This window comes from Rhincodon typus, chromosome 20 (genome assembly GCF_021869965.1).
Source record: "Rhincodon typus isolate 14 chromosome 20, sRhiTyp1.1, whole genome shotgun sequence".
Classification (NCBI taxonomy): domain Eukaryota; kingdom Metazoa; phylum Chordata; class Chondrichthyes; order Orectolobiformes; family Rhincodontidae; genus Rhincodon; species Rhincodon typus.
The window spans coordinates 13,374,213-13,396,979 of NC_063351.1; the positions used below are offsets into that span (position 1 = coordinate 13,374,213).

Below are 22,767 nucleotides of genomic sequence, written 5' to 3' on the forward strand. Positions count from 1 at the left end.
TATTGATATGGAAACTAGTTTAGAAATAATCAGAATATATTAATATTTCAATTTACACAACACGTGATTTAAAAAAAAGGATAATGGCGTAATAGTTATATTTCAATTAGAATTTAAAATAAACATCAATGATAACTCTACTTGTGGTCTCTTAAAATGTTTTGAACTGTTAACTGCACTTTGGCATAAACAAGATAAAAAGTGTGACTGATCTGAATTCATAGGTTAAATTGTGCTGGTCTGATTTCCCCACACCCCTACCATTCCTCAGAACAGCGGAGCAACAAGCTTGAGATTCATTGTGTATGTAGGTAGATGCCATGTGTGGCTCAATTAATACTTTATTAATTGTTCTGTTTACTAATTCATTAATATATTTGCTTAATAAATTGTCCTTGTGCTATAATAATATTTTACATTAAAGATCCATTTATCTTTCCATTGTGACTCCTGTATGTATGGTGGTTCTGTGAGCTTCCAAGTGAAGTGGAATATCTGCCAGGGTGGCCCAAAAAGGTGCATATCAGGCATGATTATTTATTGTTATTTGACTCGGAGCTGCTTTCATTGCTAACACTTATAGCTTTATATCAGTTTAAAAGGCAGCTTGACAGTATAATGCCAACATGCCTGCAGGAACATTTGTAACCTGTGCATTTATGCTGGTCATTTTGTAAATTAGTATTTGAAAATTAGTACTTTATTTTGTAGATATTTTCATACTTGAAAAAACAATCACAGCTTGGATTATGTGGATGCATGCTTTTTACATGACATATACTATTTAATTCAGAACATCTAATTCTTTAGATTCTACAAATACACTGACTATTACACATTCCAAAATGAACCTCACCCAAAGAGAAACAGACATCAGGAGTCCTGTATCCAAATGTGAGGCTAACGTCCTGTACATTTGCTTTACTTGTTTTGGCATCACAGACTAACGATGAATCTTCCAACTTTTATATGAGTAGTTGTAACTATACTGGAGATGACCTGCTGAATAGTAGTCTTGAGAATGAAAAACATATATGGAAATAACCTAAAGATGGATCTTGAGGATTTCAAATAATGGGACAGTGGCTATTTTCTTTGGCAGCATGTTCCACTATCGGATTGTCTTTAGGAAACAAAAAAACGGTTTGGAATGATTAATGCTTCTTAAACATAGAAGTGCAGAATTGCCGTTGCTGGTTCTTCTGCTTTTAATTTGGTTGTGTCAGTATGACGGACTAACATTCGCATATCACCAATATTTATGAATGTTGTCAATACTAGCTGAACAGGCACGATTCCCTGATTTGACAGTTATGATAATGAAAAATGTATGAATCAAGATATGTCTTGAAATTATCAAGTGATGGGGCTGTGTGAATCTTTGTAAAACCCCACTATTTTCATCTGTCAGCTGAAGAAGATATGTTTGGTTGTTTGTTTTTGTCTTGTTCGCTATTCTATCCAAATTACCAGGTGTACGCTCCTCAATGTCAGTGATACAAGAAATAATTGAACAGGAGAAAATAACTTGTCTACTTTGGAGGCTGCATTTACTGTTTCTCACAGGCTAGAAAAGGAACACAAATGTCAATCACTTAAAATGTATCATACATACATGTCAAACTACAAAACTTTGAAATTCAGACAGCTCCATAAAAACTGACAACTCAAAAAACATACGGTGCACCCTTGCTTTCCCAACTTCGCCCAATCACTTCCAAACTCCCAGCCATGCCGCCAATGAACCTTGTCACTTTGCAGGTTCTGTTGTCTCCATCTTCACTGTTCCTAAACTTTACTCTTCTTTCAAACCTATCTCTTGCTCCCTTCGTCATAAACATTTGTTACAGCCCAATGCTTGGTGAAGCTCCCCAATTAATTACGGTTCCAGATGGCATAAACCGAATTGTTAGGATACCAGGTGAGAAGGGATGAACTGGCTCCCCTCCTTCATTCACGCACCCCCTTGGTTGGTTGCAACCAGGTTCATTTTTGCCTCGTGCAAACTTCTGCCAAACTCAAATGAGCTTGTATTTTAAAAGGAGCCAATTTAACCAGGTGATCTTGAATTAACAAAAACACAGAATTTGTTAAATACTATATGCAACAAGAATTAATAATGCAACGCATACAGAGCTTAGAACTGAGAAGTGAGTCCCAAAAAGATAAAAGTTTAAAAAAAAATACTGATCAATCTCTGAATTGTTCATGAAGAGTGGATGTGCCCAGTTCTCGGAAGGATATTAACAAGCTGTCGAGAGCTCAAGAGAGATATACCAGGATGTTGTCGGATATGGAAGGTTCGAGTTATAAGGAAAGGCTGGATAGGCTGGGACTTTTTTCACTGGAGTATAGGAGAGTCGACCTCATAGAAGTTTATAAAATAATGAGAGGTGTAGATAGAGTTAATAGTAGTTGTCTTTTCCCTAGCATGGGGGATTTCAAGGCTAGGGGGAAAATAGGTGAGAGGAGAGAGATTTTAAAAAGACATGAGGCAAATATTTTTGGTGGTCTGCGTGTGGAATGAACTTCCTGAGGAAGTGGTGGGTGCAATTACAATGTTTAAGAGACATTTGAATAAGTACCTGGACAGGAAAGGTTTGGAGGGAGATGAGCCAGGAGCAGGCAGGTGGGACTAGTTTAGTTTCGGATTATGTTCGACACGGACTTGTTGGACCGAGGAGTCTGTTACCGTGTTGTATTGACTCTATAAGTGGGACTAGATTTATATAGGATATATGGTTGACAGGGACAAATTGAACTGAAGTGTCTGTTTCCGTGCTATATATCTCTAATACTCTATTAGCTTTGATACTGGTTGTGGAATAGATTTCTGAGATTCTTGGTTTGTAGGCTGATTAAAGTTCCTTTGTCTTGATGTCTTTTTAAACTGGTTTGCAGCACTCTGAGTGAGAAAAATCTGGGTGGTTCTTTGACTCAGTACTTCACAGCACACTAATGCTGAAAAAGTTGCCCCTCCAGTCCCTTTTAAATCTTCCTCTCTTGCCCTAAAAATAGGCCCTCTTGTTTTGAACTCCCCTACCCTAGTAAAAAGACCTTTGTTATTCACCTTATCTATGTCCCTCATGATTTTATAAACTTTTTAAAGGTCACCCCTAGACCTTCTATGTTCCAGTAAAAAGAAAGTCCCAGCCTATCCAGCCTCTCCTTATAACTCAAACCCTCCAGTCCCGGCAACATCTTTGTAAATATTTTCTGAACCCTCTCGAATTTAATAATACCCTTTCTATAGCTGGGTGACCAGAACAGTACACAGTACTCCAAAAGTGGCCTTACCAATGTAAATAACAAGTTGTGTAATAGATGGGGTTGTGATTATCTCAAACTAACAAAAGCCTACCAGTTAAGGTTCATTTTATTTTATTCATTCAAGGGATGTTGGCATTACTGGCAAGGCATTGGCTTCCCAACCCTCATTATTAGTAAGCCATTTTCAGGAACTGCTACACCTGTGTGATGTAGGTATACTGTGTTGTTAGCAAAGGAATGATGATTTAATTGCCTGGTAGTATAGGACTTGACTGTTAATGAAACAAAAGAGACAAGCTGTTAGAACTTCTAATGTTAGACTCATCAGGGGCAGAGGTAAGGATACCAAATTCAAAGGGAACAACAATTTATACCGCATTCGAAATAGGGTGCTGATTGGTTGGCAAGTGGACACTAATTGATCAAGGCATGTATTTTCCATGGCAGTGTGGCCTAGAACAATCTGACAATGTATGATTTGTTTTTGAAGATGAGGATTTGAGCTAATTATGTGCAAGTGTGAGACACACTTCTCTGCATGTGTGATACTTTGAAGTGTGACAGATGCTGTTCACTCAATGCAAGACTTTTGTAGGTAAGTATGTAGATTAAAGTGCCACCATCTGTTTTCTGTTCATCAGTTGATTATGAAACCTAATTGATTTGAATCTATTAACAACTTAGCAGATCCAGTACTAATTTTGCAATGGAAATTGTTAAGAATTTGGTGTTTGTATTATGGAGCACTGTAAACTACAGGAACAGCAATGAGACCAAGTCCTTGTTTGAGGGTGGGAGGGGAGCACTAGTGGTGTTGGTAGGTGTTTAAACTAATTTGTCAGGTGAGTGGAGGTGCAGTATTGGGCCATGAGTAGACAAATGTAGAAGAAAAGCCAAGCCAATGTGGCAGACTCCGTAATTATTTTAATGCAAGGAATTTTGCAAGTAAGGCAGATAGATTGAGGTGTTGTTTAGTACATGGTGAGTAGGACGTTATTGCTATCACAAAGACATTATTGAGGGAGGGATAGGGTTCACAGCTCAATATTATGAGATATAGAATCTTCAGGCAAGACACGGAGGAATGTAAATCAGTAGATGGTGTTCCAAATATTGATCATGGAGTCCATTATTTGAATTAGGACAGATGACATATTAGAAGGCTCCTCAACTGAAGTGGATACTCTCATTCATTTTTGGGAGTTTACTATAAACCCCGAAACAGCCAGGGAGGGAAGAAGAGCAGGTATGTAGGCAAATTTCAGAGATGTAAAATCAATAGAGTAATTGTAGTAGGGCTTTTCAAATGCCCCAATATAAACTGATACAGACAAAGTCTGAAAGGCTTAAAGGTAATGGAATTCTTAAAATGTATCCAGAAAAGCTTTTTAAGCAACCTGTTGAAAGTACAACAAGCAATGGGGCAGTGCTGAACATAATCTTAAAGAATGAAGCTGGCAACTAGAAGTGTCAGTGGGACAGCATTTTGGTGATAGTAGCCATAACTTGGTAAGCTTTAAGGTAGTCGTGGAAAAGAACAAAGATGGAGAGAAATAAAGGTTTTGAATTGGGGCAAAGCCAATTTTAACATGAAAAGACAGGAATGGACTGGGAGCAGCAAATTATAGGAACATCTACATCAGAGCAGTGGGACTCTTTCAAAAAGAAAAGAACAATCGTTCGGGGCCTGTCTGACCCTGTAAAGGTGAAGAGTGGGATCAAAAATTCCAGAGAACCCTGGATATCAAGGAATTTACAGGATCGGACAAGGAAAAGGGGAGCTTATGATAGACTACTATTTGGGTTGCTTAAAAAATTAATTAGGAAAGAGAAGAGGAGTCATGAAAAACACTGATGGGTAAGATAGAGAAAAATCCAAAGGTATTCTCCATATCAGGACAAGAATCCAACTAGGAAAAGATTGAAATCCTTTAGGAGCTTAAGTGACAAACAATGTATGGAGCTGGATGACATAGGTAAGACTTTAAATGAGTACTTTACATTTGTATTCACAATAGAGAAGAATGGTATAGGTATATAAATCAGGATAGAGGACTGTGACATACTTGAACAAATTATAAGTGAGTGGGAGGAGGTATAACTGCATTTAAAATTGGACAAGTCCCCAGGCCCAGATAAGATGTAACCTAGGCTACCATGGGAGGCAAGGGAGGAGATTGCGGGGACTCTGACGTTCATTTTCAAATCCTCCCTGGACGCAGGTGAGGTGCTAGAGGACAGGAGGGCAGTTAATGTGGTTACATTAATCAAGAAGCATGGGAGAGAAAAGCCATGTAACTCAGTTGCTTTTGTAACTGATGGTCTGTTTCAGTGAGTGTACTGGAGGGTTTGGTACTGGGTCCTTTGCTTTTGTAGTGTACATTAATAATTTAAACATGTAGGTAGCTTGATCAGTAATTTTGCAGGTGATATGAAAATTGGCATGATAAACAGTAAGGAGGAAATCCTTAGGCTATAGGATGATATAGATAAGCTGGTCAGATGGGCAGGACATTGGCAAATGAAGTCTACTCCTTTGTGTGCATGCCCATAGATCCTTGAAGGCAGCAGGACAAGTGGATAAGGTAGTCAAGAAGGCATGTTAAGGAATACAAGTGCAGGGGGATTATGATGAAGCTGTATAAGACATTATTTAGGCCACAGCTGGAGGACTGTGTGCAGTTTGTTTGCCACATACAGGAATAATGTGATTGCTCTAGAACAGGTTCAAAGGAGATTTACCAAGTTGTTGTCTAGACTGGAGCTTAACAGCTATGAAGAAAGACAACAAAAGTTGGGGTGGTTTTCCTTAGAACAATTGGTAGTAAGCTTCTACCAGTTATTGGTGTCATGCTACAAGAACAATTTCAAAATGTTTTTGTGGCATTTTCTTCACCCTACCCTAGAATGTTGAAGACATGACAAAATAAGACCCGGTAGGGGAGACGCCTTTCAGCCACCATGACACAGTGTCCAATCCAATTTTGATAGAGCATGTTACCAGCCTATTTTTTGATCATATGCAGTAAAAACCGGAAACCTGAATCATTGATTGTAGATCCACCAGTGGAAATGAGTCTGGTCATTCAGCTGTTAAGTAACACAGAGTACTTTGAAATAAAATGACAAACTGCACAGACACAATGTAGTTTCCCATGAAACATTTTCTCAGCACATTTTCCATCAGTGTTCCATTTCAACTTGCTTATATATTACTGCACCTAGCTTTTGGAAATACTTTGTTAGCATCAGAACTACGACATATTTTAGAATGCACTTAATATAATGATCATAATGGAGAAATGTACATGGCATGTGTAATGCATGTGTACAAATGTAAGCAGCACACCTTCAATTTTGTCAACAGGGTAAGGCGACTCACAATGCAAACGTGCAAGCAGGCATGAGAAGATAACAGTGTCTGATAAATTCATGTGACAAATCATAAGTATTTAACCCTTCTGTCTACCATGTTAAAAGTTTGTCACAGTCATTTGCTGATGGATGAGAAACATGTTCATTGTCTGATGCTAAACGCCAAGTTTCACATGAAACAGAATTAGACATTGTCTGACTCATCTGGTGCTGGCAACACAAGTCAGACAAAAATGGGAGAAACCACACCTTACTGGTAAAATGTGGCACATCACCATCTGGCAGCTTAACCAGTGGGTGATCCCTGTAATTTCATTTATGTGGTGAATATGAAACTAGATATAGAAAACTTGGTGGTAAACTACTTTCAGGGCTTCGTCTGACAGCTGTTAGAAGTAACCTAAAGCAAGATTGTGATTTTAAAAAGTTAAATTTTAAGTTTCACCAGGAAACCAGTTAATGTGCCTTAAAATTTTACCTCTGACTCAACGGCATTTCTAGCAATGTAAAAGGCAATTTAAAATGCAGAACATTTATTATGTAAAGCCAATTTACCAACTTATTTCTCTGACTACGCCCTGAAATGTTTAAATGCCTTTGATTGAAACACCTAATATTTCGAACAGGAATAAGGCACCTCCTTCACTTAGAATTTTTTCTAAATCAGAAATGCTTTTGTACCAATTTAATGCTATTCTTTGTGTAGATAGTTCAATGCCTGACTAGAAAGTTCCATAAAATAAACTTCAGTAGCTCACTTGTAGCCTTTTCACTTTTGAGGTATGTTCTTGCACCATTTAAAACACCACATGGAGGCATTCTAAATCAAAGTCAAAGATTTAAGTAATATTTATTTCACTCATTTCACATGGGGAACTGATGCCTGCTAGCCAGAGCATCAATTTGTTCAGTAAGTAATTAACATAGCACAAAGACATCGTAAAAACCAAAACTCTAAGAAGACTAAGATCAAGGAGCAAATTACTTTAGATGCTGGAATCTGTACTGAAAGCAAAAAATGCTGGAAATCTCAGCAGGCCAGGCAGCATCCGTGGAAAGAGAGCAACCTAACATTTCAAGACTAGATAACTCCTCATCAGAACTCTGAAGAGTCATCTAGACCCAAAATGTTAGTTTGCTCTCTCTCTGTCTCTGCTGACATGCTGTGATTTCCAGCATTTTTTGTTTTCAAGACGCAGATCAATCAGCCTGACTGATGAGAAGAATTTCGAAAAGATGTTCACAACCAGTCTGAAAAATCTTCAAATATGAAATTCAATTTCTCAACTACAGCGGCAAGTGTTTGACAACAAAGACCTCCACAAATCAACTAAAGTCTTATTGTCCAGAGCAGTTACTGTCAACTCCTGTCCCACAGTGAGACTTGGACTGTATATCAACAACACATAGGAGCATCTGGGAAATTCCATCAGCAATGCCTTTGCTGTATTCTCTGGAATCAATAGAAGGACTATCAAACAAACACAAAAACAGGTGTCCCTCTTGAGGCCAGCTCTTCAGTCAAAACCCCTGCAAAATCTTCTATGATAGAATGGATTCTATGTCGATAAAATGTGGAGCTGGAGGAGCACACCAGGTCAGGCAGCATCAGAGGAGCAGGAAAGTCAATGTTTCTTGTCTGGACCCTTCATCAGGAACCATAGAATGGATTCTATGTTTGGATGGCTGCTAAGTATTTTCCCTACCAACAGTTGTTTTCTCACCTCTCAAACGGCCACTGATCCAGGAGAGGACAAAGAAAATGTTACAAAGGCACTCTGAAGTTTTCCTTGAAGCGCGGCAGATTGCCATTAATGATTGGTAGCAAACTCATACCAATCATTCAAAATGGCGATAACTTATCCATCAAGCTGTTTCATCCTGAAGAGGCGGAGTGGCAGCAGAGAAGGAAACAAAAAAGAAGCAAATCCTGCACTCTGGATCCTGCTACTTCCTGGAATGTCCTGCTAAAAGTGCTCAAAGATCTGCATGCTGAGAATTGGCCTGTTCAGTCACATGAAGACCACAGCAGAAACTCACAACAGTGTTATCCTTGAATTGAGAGACAGCTAATATTGATTTGCTCCTTCCATTTGAGGTGTTATAAGAGGCCCCATGTTTACTTATTCAACTTAATAGAAAAGGACAAAGAAATTTATTCCACATTGTAACGTAGTTTCTTCTTCAAGCAGAATGTTGTCAATAATTCAGTTCCAGATGAGCAAGACTCCTTTTTAGCTGATGGGAAGAGGAGGAAGTATGTATGTGGTCGGGATTATGTCATCCTGAAGTTGACTGCATAAACTCATCTCCAATTTGACATAGTTGGAATGGTTATAGCCTCACTGAGAAATTTGAGTGCATTGTCATGGCTGTTGACCATGGTTCAGTAAGTTTTGTGGCCAGACTTGTCTGAAACCAATGAGATGATTCTTGGTAACTAAAGCCTGTAAGGAACTAGGTAATGAATTTGGTGTGATAAGGGGAAGAGTAGGCAGAGAGCAGATGGTGAATGCAAAGGGACAGGTGGTCTGAGGTGCATTTGTTTTAATGTGAGAAGTGTAGTAGGTAAGGCAGATGAACTTAGGGCTTGGATTCGTACCTGGGAGTATGATGTTATTGCTATTACTGAGACTTGGTTGAGGGAAGGGCAAGAATGGCAACTCTATGTCCCAGGATATAGATGCTTCAGGCGAGATAGAGAGGGAGGTAAAAGGGGTGGAGGAGTTGCATTACTGGTCAAAGAGGATATCACAGCTGTGCTGAAGGAGGGCACTATGGAGGACTCGAGCAGTGAGGCAATATGGGCAGACCTCAGAAATAGGAAGGGTGCGGTAACAATGTTGGGGCTGTACTACAGGTCTCCCAACAGCGAGTGTGAGATAGAGGCACAAATATGTAGACAGATTATAGAAAGATGTGGGAGCAACAGGGTGGTGGTGATGGGAGATTTTAATTTTCCCAACATTGACTGGGATTCACTTAGTGTTAGGGGTTTAGATGGAGCAGAATTTGTAAGGAGCATCCAGGAGGGTTTTCTAGAGCAGCATGTAAATAGTCCAACTCAGGAAGGGGCCATACTGGACCTGGTGTTGGGGAATGGGCCCGGCCAGGTGGTTGAAGTTTCAGTAGGGGATTACTTTGGGAATAGTGATCACAATTCCATAAGTTTTAGAATACTGATGGATAAAGACGGGAGTGGTCCTAAAGGAAGAGTGCTGAATTGGGGGATGGCCAACTATAGCAAAACTCGGCAGGAGCTGGGGAATGTGGATTGGGAGCAGCTGTTTGAGGGTAAATCCACATTTGATATGTGGGAGGCTTTTAAAGAGAGCTTGATTAGAGTGCAGGACAGACATGTCCCTGTGAAAATGAGGGATAGAAAGGGCAAGATTAAGGAACCATGGATGACAGGTGAAATTGTGAGACTAGCAAAGAAGAAAAAGGAAGCATACATAAGGTCTAGGCGACTGAAAACAGACGAAGCTTTGGAAGAATATTGGGAAAGTAGGACCAATCTGAAACGTGGAATTAAGAGGGCTAAAAGGGGTCATGAAATATCTTTAGCAAACAGGGTTAAGGAAAATCCCAAAGCCTTTTATTCATACATAAGGAGCAAGAGGGTAACTAGAGAAAGGGTTGGCCCACTCAAGGACAAAGGAGGGAAGTTATGCGAGGAGTCAGAGAAAATGAGTGAGATTCTTAATGAGCACTTTGCGTCGGTATTCACTGAGGAGAGGGACATGACGGATTTTGAGGTTAGGGATAGATGTTTGATTACTCTAATTCAAGTCGGCATAAGGAGGGGGGAAGTGTTGGGTATTCTAAAAGGCATTAGGGTGGACAAGTCCCCAGGTCCGGATAGGATCTATCCCAGGTTACTGAGGGAAGCGAGAGAGGAAATAGCTGGGGCCTTAACAGATATCTTTGCAGCATCCTTGAGCACAGGTGAGGCCCTGGAGGACTGGAGAATTGCTAATGTCATCCCCTTGTTTAAGAAGGGTAGCAAGGATAATCCAGGTAATTATAGACTGGTGAGCCTGACATCAGTGGTGGGGAAGCTGCTGGAGAAGATACTGAGGGATAGGATCTATTTACATTTGGAAGAAAATGGGCTTATTAGGGCAGCATGGTTTTGTGCAGGGAAGGTCATGTCTTACCAACTTGATAGAATTCTTTGAGGAAGTGACAAAGTTGATAGATGAGGGAAGGGAAGTAGATGTCATATACATGGACTTCAGTAAGGTGTTTCATAAGGTTCCCCATGGTAGGCTGATGAAGAAAGTGAAGTCGCTTGGGGTCCAAGGTGTACTAGCTAGATGGATAGAGAACTGGCTGGGCAACAGGAGACAGAGAGTTGTAGTGGAAGGGAGTTTCTCAAAATGGAGAACTGTGACCAGTGGTGTTCCACAGGGATCCATGTTGGGACCACTGTTGTTTGTGATATACATAAATGATCTGGAGGAAGGTATAGATGGTCTGATTAGCAAGTTTGCAGATGACACTAAGATTGGTGGAGTAGCAGATAGTGAAGGAGACTGTCAAAGAATGCAGCAGAATATAGATAGATTGGAGAGTTGGGCGGAGAAATGGCAGATGGAGTTCAATCCAGGCAAATGTGAGGTGATGCATTTTGGAAGGTCCAATTCAAGAGCGAACTATGTGGTAAATGGAAAAGCCCTGGGGAAAATTGATGCACAGAGAGATCTGGGTGTTCAGGGCCATTGTATCCTGAAGGTGGCAACGCAGGTCGATAGAGTGGTCAAGAAGATATACGGCATGCTTTCATTCATCGGACGGTGTATTGAGTACAGGAGTTGGCAGGTCATGTTACAGTTGTATAGGACTTTGGTTCGACCATATTTGGAATACTGCATACAGTTCTGGTCACCACATTACCAAAAGGATGTGGACGCTTTGCAGAGGGTGCAGAGGAGGTTCACCAGGATGTTGCCTGGTATGGAGGGCGCTAGCTATGAAGAGAGGTTGAGTAGATTAGGATTATTTACATTAGAAAGACGGAGGTTGAGGGGGGACCTGATTGAGGTCTACAAAATCATGAGAGGTATGGACAGGGTGGATAGCAGGAAGCTTTTTCCCAAAGTGGGGGACTCAGTTACCAGGGGTCACAACTTCAAGGTGAGAGGGGAAAAGTTTAAGGGAGATATGCGTGGAAAGTTCTTTACGCAGAGGGTAGTGGGTGCCTGGAACGTGTTGCCAGCGGAGGTGATAGCGTCATTTAAGATGTATCTAGACAGATACATGAATGGGTAGGGAGCAGAGGGATACAGATCCTTGAAAAATAGGTAGTATGTTTAGATAGAGGATCTGGATCGGCGAAGGCTTGGTGGGCCGAAGGGCCTGTTCCTGTGCTGTAATTTTCTTTGTTCTTTGTTCTTTCTAGGATCAAGTATGGCATTTTACTAAGCCTATTTAACATGATGAGATTCATGCTTCTTGAAAAAATATAAATCAATAAATATTCTATAAATTGCGCTAATGCAGTGTTATTTTGTTTGTTTTTAATTTTGGTATTATGACCAACTTCAGGTGAAATCTACCATTCAGAGTCTAAGTCCCACATCAGGTGTAAAAGTTTGCATCACTTCTGATTGTTCATTGATTGGCTGTTCTTGTTTAATTGTGCTATTCTTCATTCAGTACACCTGGATGCATGAGTAAGATTTTGCAGCAGGAGCAAGCTAGAAATCCTCATCCCTGACAGTACCTTCTGTGGTTGAAGACCCTATTACCATATTTAAAGGGTGCCTGGACAAACACCCTGCAAGCCAGAGGTATCACTCAGAGTCTGGGAGTGGATGCTTGCTGTTAGGCATTCTGGCCCTTCCACCCTTCCCCTGTCAGCCTGCCTCCTTTGACCAGATAGCTTCACCCTTGGCCACTGTCCTTGACCTGTGTTCATTACATTTCAGCTTCTGTCCCTTGATTATCCTTTCTGTCCTGTGCAACTTTGAATATCATCAACTGTTTTTAACCATGGCATGGCATAGGTGAACACTCCCCAAAGAGGATAAATCAGCAGTTGGAAAGCTGAAAATTTAAATTGCTCATTTGCACAGAACTTAATTGGAAAGGTAAACTTAATTCTAGCAAGCTGGCCTTTAAATGGTAAGTATGCCAAAAGACATCTTGACACTCACCGTTGGGAAACTTGACTTGCAGTTAAAGTATGGAGAGTTGAATTGGTTAAGATCATTCATCATTGGGTTCTGAATTTTAGCCACTTGCCCAATTAAAGCCCCCCCATGTGCCTTTCTTCCTCTAAGGAACAAACGGGATTCATTTTTGACAAGACCTAGTACAGAAATCTTTACAAGACAGTGAGTGATAAGACTGTCAGGCAGGTAACATTGGCTGGTCCCACTAACTTGTCCTGTATATGTTGTGAAGCCGTTATGCATTGAGCTCTGTCATCTCCTGAGAAAAGTAAAACAACAGATCAAAGTGCAAGACACGGTAGGAAAGTAAGTTTGGAAACATATTTTTAGTACTTGTAAGCATTCAGAACTCATAAACTGACCATTAAGGGGGTTGTGATGCAGGAGAACAAGACATCTAATCTGTTTCTTACCTTGAGTAATTTGAATGCACGATCCATGATTCTTCCAACTTAGTAAAGAGAAATAATTTGTTAGTGTCCGCAAAATGTAGTCTCCTTATTTGTTATTTTATAAACCTAAATTGGGAATCTATGGTTATCTATAGCACATATATAAAGGAGCTTTAAAGCTGTTTGGCTAGCTAAGGTATCTTTAAACAGGGAAACATTCTTGAGTCCCTTCACTGCATCTTTTCAGTAGCCTCGATATCACCCATGGTGCAAGAGAGCCAGAACTGGACACAGTATTTTAAATGAAGCGAGGTGATGGTTACTATCCTTGACATCAAGACTGCACTTTACTGAATGTGGCATCAAAGACCCCCAACAAAAGTGAAGTCAGTGGGAATCAAGGAATAAATACTCTGTTGGGTTGAGTTGTGCCTAGCACAAAGGAAGATGATATAGTTGCCAGTTATCTCAGCTCCAGGAAATCAAAGCAGTAATTCTTTAGGGAAGTGACCTGGGTCCAACAATCTTCAACTGCTGTATCAGTGATCTTCCCTCCATCATAAAACCAGAAATGGGGATGTTCGCTGATGATTGCACAGTGTTCACTTGTGACTCCTCAGATGCTGAAGCAGTTCACAATCTTATGCAGCAAGATGTGGATAACATTCATTGCTAACTTTTATTCGTTTCATACATGTGCTGAATAACGACCATCTCAAACAAGAGAAAATCCAACCACCTTGTTACTCAGTGGCATTATGATTGCTGAATTCACCACTATCAACATCCTGGGGTAACATTGGTCAGAAGATGACCTGGACCAACCGTATAAATCCTGTGGCTACAAGAGCAGGTCAAAATTCAGTGGTAAATAACTCCTTCCGACTCTCAAGTCTGTCTACCATCTACAAGGCACATGTCTGGAATGTCATGGAATATTTTCCTTTGTCATGACAAGTATAGCTCCAATAGCACTCGGGAAGCTCAACACCATCCAGGACAAAGCAGCCCATTTGAGGGGCACTTTAAATATTCACTCACTCCACCAGCAATGCACAGCATATGCAGCAACCTGTCAAGTTTGTTTTGACAGAGCCTTCCAAACTCTGTCAGTTAGATAGAATGACACTGAAGCAAATGCATAGAAACACCACCATTCACAAGTTCCTCTCCAAGCGACACACCATTCTGACTTGGAATTATATTGCCATTCCTTCACTGTTGTTAGAGAAAATTTCCTGGTACTCAGTTTCTAACCGTACTGTATGTGCACCTTCTGGATTGCAGCAGATTAAGAAGACAGCTCACCACAACCTTATAACAGGCAATTGGAGAGGAGTAACAAATGGTAGCCCAGCTAGTGAAGCCCACAGCCTGTGAAAAATTTATTTTAATGCTATGGTGCCTAAATCATATTTTGCATGACATAATAACCTGAACCATGCAATAACAATTTGTCCTACAAAAAGTGCTGAATATGTGCTGTTTACCTCCAGGTATACTAACATTTGAAATGAGTCGCTTACTGCTTTACTGTATTTTAGTTGTGCATGGATCACTTTGCCCTGAAGCACATGCACATTCACTTGGTGCAAATGAAAAATGAGGCCGCAGAAATAAAGAATACCAGTCAGTGGTAAAGCCTCTTCCCTGCCATTGACCGCTCTCCTTCACCCCCAAATGGTAACAGCTCTTGGATGAATCCAAGCTGTTGAAAAAAGTGGAAGGTTTGTCAAATATGCATTGCGATTGTTGTGCAGCTCAATGGTATCCAGTTAAAATAGAATTGTGTGGCGTGGCACTGTTCATATAAATGCCCATCAGGAAACGGGAATTAGATGTATTGATTATTCCTTTGAACTGAGTTATTATGCATGAAACTTTACGAGTAACTTTTGAGATTGACAATTGTGTACATGTAGCATTATTTCTTGAGCTAACTGTGATCTCTTAATCTGGTTTTTCAAGGTTGGACAATACGCTCGAAGAAATTATATTTAAGTTGGTGCCTGGTCTTAAGGAAAGTAAGTGAACAGATTCATGAAATTCTTAATTGACCATTCTAATGTTTAATAGACACAATCCTATTAAATATCTGATCAGCTAAAGATTCTATACACCACACCGGTTAGACAGGATAATGAAGAAGGTGTTTGGTACGCTTGCCTTTATTGGTCAGTGCATTGAGTATAGGAGTTGGGAAGTCATGTTGCAGCTGTACAGGTCATTGGTTAGGCCACTTTTGGAATACTGTGTGCAGTTCTGGTCTCCTTGCTGTAGGAAGGATGTTGTGAAACTTGAAAGGGTTCAGAAAAGAGTTACAAGAATGTTGCCAGAGTTGGAGGGTTTAAGCTACATGGAGAGGCTAAATAGGCTGGGGCTGTTTTCCCTGGAGCGTCGGAGGCTGAGGGGTGACCTTATAGAGATTTATAAAATCACAAGGGTCATGAATAGGGTTAATAGACAAGGTCTTTTCTACAGGGTTGGAGAGTCCAAAACTATAGACCATAGGTTTAAGGCGAGAGGAGAAAGATGTAAAAGGTACCTAAGGGGCAACATTTTCACGCAGAGGATGGTGCATGTGTGGAATGAGCTGCTAGAGGAAGTGGTGGAGGCTGGTACAATTCAACATTTAAAAGACATCTGGATGGGTATATGAATGGGAAGGGTTTAGAGGGATATGAGCCAAATGCAGGCAAATGGAACTAGATTTATTTAGGATATCTGGTCAGCATGGACAAATTGGGCTGAAGGGTCTATTTCCATGCTGTATCTCTATTACTTCACAAAACGACAATAGCAATACTTTTGAAAATTTCAATTTTGTACAACTATTAACTTAGCAATGTTATAAGTACCTATATTTATAATCTCAAACAATAGGTATTTTTAAGTAGTTGCAGAGACAATGGTTGGTTTAGATTTTATGTTTTTTCTGATAAATAACCCAGCATCAGTCCCATTAATTAATAATTTCCAAGCAAGTTTTAAAATTAATATTTATTTGTCGCTTTCACTTGCTGCCGACATACAGGCATCTGACAGTGTCACTAAAGCTGGCATTGTAATACATTTTCTCCACAGAGAAGTGCTTGGTCTTTGCTCAGTTCCTCCTTAAAGGAACAGCTGAGTTTGGGAGTTGACTGTTTGAGGAGAAACTAATGTGAAATGCATGTTATACTACTCTTTGAGGCAAACGCAGTATGACAATGCAGCCAACCACAGCACTCACTCCAAAAAGTTGTTTTGTCAATGAAGATTGTGATTCAAATCTGTTGCTGGTGAAATATTAAAGCAAAGTTTGCTGCATTGAATTGAGATATGTGTGTGTTTTGTTACTGAGCAATGCACTGTTTGCTTTTTGTATAACGACACTGCTTTCTACTTCAGAAATCAAAGACAACATCCACTTAAAAATGAAAATAACGGAGCAGAGTTCACATTCTTGATTTCTGATGTGAAAGTTATTGATGTCATTGACAAAAAGGGCATTTCTTTGTGAAACCAGTTTAGTGCCGACTTGGTTTACTAAGGGCCATTTAATCCTTTCCTTGTTAAAATATTTAAAGAAGTACTTTGTGAATAAGTGAACAAATGAAGTAGAAAGCAGTCCATTGACTATATCATGTTTTTACTCCTACTTTGCCTTCTTTCTAGATTAAAACAAGCCCAAATGCTATGTAACTAAAATGTGGTGCACGTAAATGCTAAGTTTTGATTAGATGACATTCAAGAGAAAATTGTGCAATTTTACATTACAAAACTTGAATTCATTATTATCATCACAAAGAATTGTTGCAGTAGGGTGGAGATAGATCAGAAGTATATTTTCCCATTGATGGGATGTGTGGATTGCTGACAACACTAGCATTTATTGCCCGTTGGAAAAATTGGTAGTGAGCTTACCTTCTTGTTGCAATCCATCTGGCATAGGTACACCTACAGTACTGTAAGAAAGGAAGCTGCAGGATTGTGATTTAGCATAGTGAAGGAACAGCAATATAGGGCTGGATTTTATATGGCACTGCCAGGTGTGTTTTTGGAAGGATTCACACAAAACAGGGCAAATGCCCAGCCAGCAACCTTCCTGTATTCCCCTGAATGCATCCCCAGAACGTAGTTGGTGAAATTGGCAGCCTGCATGCCATATTTAAATATATTATTAAAAGTAAGTTGAGCTTATTAATATATATGCTGCCCATGCTATGACATAATTGGCATAGGCAGGTGAGTGGGAGCAGACAGCCTGTGTTCTTAATAGGGCAGGGAGGAAGGGTAATACTATCCCTGAGGGATGCCTTTTGCAGATTGGATAGGACACCCCTCCCACCCCTACTTCATAGCTGCTAAAGCCACATACTCTCCCTTTCCTCCACTTGCCGTAAGGTGACAAAACCCTCCCTGCTCAATACCATGGATTTTCCTTAGTTAGGGACCCCTTGGACTTTCTTTTTGAGACTGGTAGCAGTCCCAACAGCATCCAGTGCCAACCTCTCGGTGCTGCTGGTACTGCTGGCTCTGCAGATTGGCTGGTCTGTGGATTTCCTTCCACTGAGGAGCTGAATCCCAATTCAGGCTGCTCACAGCACATCATAGCTGCAGAGCAGACAATTGAATGGCAGGGGTGGTGAGCCATCAATCCACCCTAAAAACCTCTGCCCATGGTTCCAAGTCCAGTAAAACGTGTGGCTTCTGCTTGTGATTGGAACCTGCATGTGATGATGTTCCCTGTAGAGAAAGAGAGGCAGGAGGCCAGGCTGACGTGGGAGGGAATGGTTGCAGAGGGTTTCTCAGTACAACTGAGTTGCATTCAAGGTGCAGTTTTCTATCAATTCCACACAAAAGTGCAATGTACGTCGCTGAACATCTATGCATGGAATCAATAAATATTCCATAGAATCCATACAGTGTGGAAACAGGCTATTCAGCCCAACAAGTCCACACCAACCCTCTGAAGAGCATCCCACCCAGACCCATCCCCTTACCCTGTAACCCTGCATTTCCCATGGCTAATGCACCTAACCTACACATCCCTGAATTCTATGAGCAATTTTTTTTTAAGCATGGCCAATCCATCTATTTGCACATCTTTGGACTGCGGGAGGAAACTGGAGCACCCAAAAGAAACCCATGCAGACACAGGGAGAACATGCAAACTCCACACAGACAGTCGCCTGCGGATGGAATCGAATCCGGGTCCCTGGCGCTATGAGGCAGCAGTGCTAACCACTGAGCCACTGTGCCACCCACGTACAGTTTCTCCTTTAAGTTTGTTTAGGAGATGAAGTTATAAGTGCCTTTTTTTTTAAAAGGTAGCTGCAACAATATAATGCTGTTATACTAAATGTGTTTATTTCCAACATACATATGAACGCTCAAATGCTATAATGATGGAAATTCTGAATTGTAAGTGTTCAGCAGCTTTGTAAAAATAATAGGTTTGCATATTTTTTGGAATACATATTTTCAACATGCAAAAATTGAAACTGGAAATTATATTTACAGAGATTAAACTGTTACACCAAATGTAGCAGATATAATAGTGCCAGATGGGCATGTAAAAAAGCAGAAAATTATTTTGCCATTTTACTGCAGGTTGTGTTAGGCAGGAGCTGCCAGTGGAAGTTCGTGTGCTTGCAAGCTGTCCATTTATTGAAGAACTGTGTAGTTGTTCGCTGACTCTAGCCCTAAAACAAAAACCGTGATACATCAATAGATGAGGAACATCCTTTGACATGTTAAATCTTTGCTGTGCCATTTTGATGAGCTTTACACATTCTCAAGCTGGATTAACAAAATATTTGCTGCTCTGCCCTTTCTGCAACCATCTCAATGCTTGTGAAGTGTGAACATGTCCTGATTGCTTGTCTTTCTTTCAACAAAGTTAATGTGTTGGGATTGCATAGAAACTTTGGAAGAAAGCTGTCATGCACCCAGTACAACACCTGGTGCTGTTTATTCTACAAAGTAATTGGCTTGATGAAAATGAAAACATCCCTTTGAGTTCCTCTTAAAACATTTAACATTTAGTGATGTTTGCTAAATCAAAAATCCTCGTGGGATCTCACTTTTCCACCTGGAGGGGTATGATGAAATGAAATCCTACCATGTTGGCTTTGTAACTTCTTAACTTGTTAATTGAAAAATATGTTAACAATTTTAACAAATACTTATGTTCTTTTGGCCAGTGGAAAAGCGGCAAGAAGAAGAATTCTGGAAAAAAAATAAACCACAAGAGAATGGAGAAGGTAAGTTGAACAGAATTGATCTAAAGATCTTGTAGCCTTGGATTAATATACATTTTTTGCTGTTGCCTCGGAGTGGCTTGATTTATTTTCAGGGGATTCATAAAGGTAGCCATTGGTAGAGAGGAAAATTTGAAGCTAGTATGATTCCAACTCTGTATTTCAGGAGCTTAAAACACCCACACTTCCTTTGCTTAAAATTATCGATCTTTTTCGGCCTCTTAAGCCATTCAGTCTCCCTTAACTGAGGATATCGTTCCCCACATGCACCTTTCTGCTATTCTATATGACCAAGCACAAATGGTTAATCTGGACTTATTTGTCTTCCTGGTTTCCTTCCTTACCAATAAGGAATCTCTTTTATGCAGTGAGCAATTCCCACCTTAAAGAAAACAATGAGCAAGGGCTTGAATGTGTGGAGGGTTTGAGTTATAAGGAGAGGCTGGATAGGCTGGGCCTTTTTTCCCTGGAGTATAGGAGGTTAAGGGGTGACCTTATAGAGGTTTATAAAATCATGAGAGACTTGGATAAGATGAATAGTAAAGGTCTTTCCCCTAGTGTAGGGGAATTCAAAACTAGATTTCGTAAGTTTAAAGTGAAAGGGCAAAGATTTAAAAGAGACGCGAGGGGCAACTCTTTTTCAACAGAGGATGGTGTGTACATGGAATGACCTGCCAGAGGAATTAGTAGATACAGGTACAATTACAACATTTAAAAGACATTTGGACAGGTATGGGTCAAACACAGGCAAACAGGACTAATTTAGTTTGGAAAACCTGGTTGTCATAGACGAGTTGGACTGAAGGATCTGTTTCTGTGCTGTATGACTCTTTAACTACTGTGAAATTATTTTAGAAACAAGCCAATTGCTTTCCAAAATCAAATATCATGAAAGATTTCTTTCAGTAATATTTGTAGCACTTTGATTCAGGTAGATTGCTCACATTCAGGAATCCCTGTGAAATGCTGGATCTTACTGATAGTAGTAGATGGAAGCATTAATTCAAGTCTGGTTAATTTTGCCAATTGGAAAAACTAATGCAGTTGAATTATCATCTTCAGTCTTTTGCATCAAATAGTCATCAATAGCAAAGATACAAGAATAGATCATCCAAGAGCAGATCAGAGAGGGAAGAAACTTAGGAATACACCAACAAGCACGATCAAATCTTAACAAAGATAACAAAGAAAGAAAACTAAAGGCTCTGTATCTGAATGCGTGTAGCATTTATAACAAAGCAAGCAAACAGTACTCATTGAAGTAAATAACCATGATCTGATGGCCATTATGAAGATGTAACCGACGATAATGCTTGAGTTCTAAATATTGAGGGGTATGTGACATTGAAGAAAAATAGTAAGCTAGGTAATGGTGAGGGGTAGCACTGTTAATCAGGATGACATTTATGCAATAGTTAGTAACGACCTTGACTTTGGAGATCAAGATATAGAAACAGTTTGGGTGGACTTGAGGAATGGTAGGGGTAAGAAATCACTAGTGGGAGTGGTGTACAGCACCCTAACAATAACCACAATATGAGACAACGCATACAGGAAGAAATATTGGGTGCTTGTGATAAAGGGACAGCAATAATCATGAGTGGTTGTCATCTATATCTAAACTTGAAAAATCAGATTGGCAGTAATAGCCTGGAGGAGGAGTCCATAGGATGCTTTCAAAATAGTTCCTTAGAGCAGCACGCTTTGGAACTACCCAGATGCCAGGTTATATTAGACTTCATATTGTGTTAAGTGACAGGATTAATTAAGGACCCCAGAATAAAGGCATTGCTTAGGTAGCAGCTACTACGACATGATTAAATTTTGCATCCTGTTTGAAAAGGTCAAGATCGCATCTAAGTCTAGTTTAAATTGAATAAGGGCAATCATATATCAATGAAAGCTGAGGTAGCTGAAGTAAACTAACATACTAGGCCTGGGGATAGATCAGTAGAGACACCATATTAGGGCATTTAAAAAGATATTTCAGAATATCCAGAGTTAAGTATATTCCTACAATAAAGAAAAAATCTAAAGTTAGGATCCACCATGCATGGTTAACTAAAGAAGTTAGGGAAAGCACCAAACTTAAGGAAAAAGTAGATAATTGCGCAAAGATAAGTGGCAGTTGGATGACATGGTCAAGATATAAAGAACAGCAGAGAATGAGTAAAAGGTTTATCAGGAGAAAGAAATTAAGAGGAAGTTAGCTAGGAAAATAAAAACAGCAAGAGTTTCTATGAGTAAAAAAGGAGAAGAGTAATTAATGTGAGTGCTGATCATCTAGAAAGTGAGCATGGGGAGTTAATAGTAAATAAGGAAATGGTGGATGAAATGAACAAATTTTAAATATGTCAGAGATAGTAGGAACTGCAGATGCTGGAGAATCCGAGACAACAAGGTGCAGGGCTGGATGAACACAGCAGGCCAAGCAGCATCATAGGAGCAGAAAGGCTGACGTTTCGGGCCTAGACCCTTCATCAGAAAAGGGGGAGGGGAAGGGGGTTCTGAAATAAATAGGGAGAGAGTGGGAGGCGGAGAGAAGATGGATAGAGGAGAGGATAGGTGGAGAGGAAACAAACAGGTGGAAGAGGCGGGGATGGAGCCAGTAAAGGTGAGTGTAGGTGGGGAGTTAGGGAGGGGTAGGTCAGTCCAGGGAGGACGGACAGGTCAAGGGGGCGGGATGAGGTTAGTCGGTAGGAGATGGGGGTGCGGCTTGAGGTGGGAGGAAGAACAAGTTAGGGAGGCGGGGACGAGCTGGACTGGTTTTGGGATGCGGTAGGGGGAGGGGAGATTTTGAAGCTTGTGAAATCCACATTGATACCATTGGGCTGCAGGGTTCCCAAGCGGAATATGAGTTGCTGTTCCTGCAACCTTCGGGTGGCATCGTTGTGGCACTGCAGGAGGCCCAGGATGGGCATATCGTCTGAGGAATGGGAGGGGGAGTTGAAATGGTTCGCGACTGGGAGGTGCAGTTGTTTATTGCGAACCGAGCGTAGGTGTTCTGCGAAGCGGTCCCCGAGCCTCCGTTTGGTTTCCCCGATGTAGAGGAAGCCACAACGGGTACAGCGGATGCAGTATACCACATTGGCAGATGTGCAGGTGAACATCTGCTTGATGTGGAAAGTCTTCTTGGGGTGTTCATTACAGAGGATATAAACAGTATCCCAGTAATATGCGCAAATCAGGAAGTGAAAGGGAGAGAGCAACTTAGGGAAATTACAAGTAACTGTTACCAAGCAAAATGAAGGAGCTGCAGGCTGACAAGTATCAAACTCCAGATGGACATCATCTTTGGATCTTAAA

At 40.4% G+C, this 22,767-nt stretch overlaps 1 protein-coding gene across 6 annotated transcripts in view; it reads left to right on the plus strand.

The window, feature by feature from the left end:
- The window catches only part of pcgf5b (polycomb group ring finger 5b), a 145,978-nt gene that overhangs the window by 78,899 nt on the left and 44,312 nt on the right, over positions 1-22,767 (plus strand). For all 6 annotated transcript variants that reach the window (XM_048608995.1, XM_048608996.1, XM_048608998.1 and 3 more), the window contains exons 4-5: positions 15,185-15,240; positions 19,405-19,464. In XM_048608995.1, the coding sequence (XP_048464952.1) occupies positions 15,185-15,240; positions 19,405-19,464 (116 nt within the window). The remainder of the gene's footprint in view (positions 1-15,184; positions 15,241-19,404; positions 19,465-22,767) is intronic.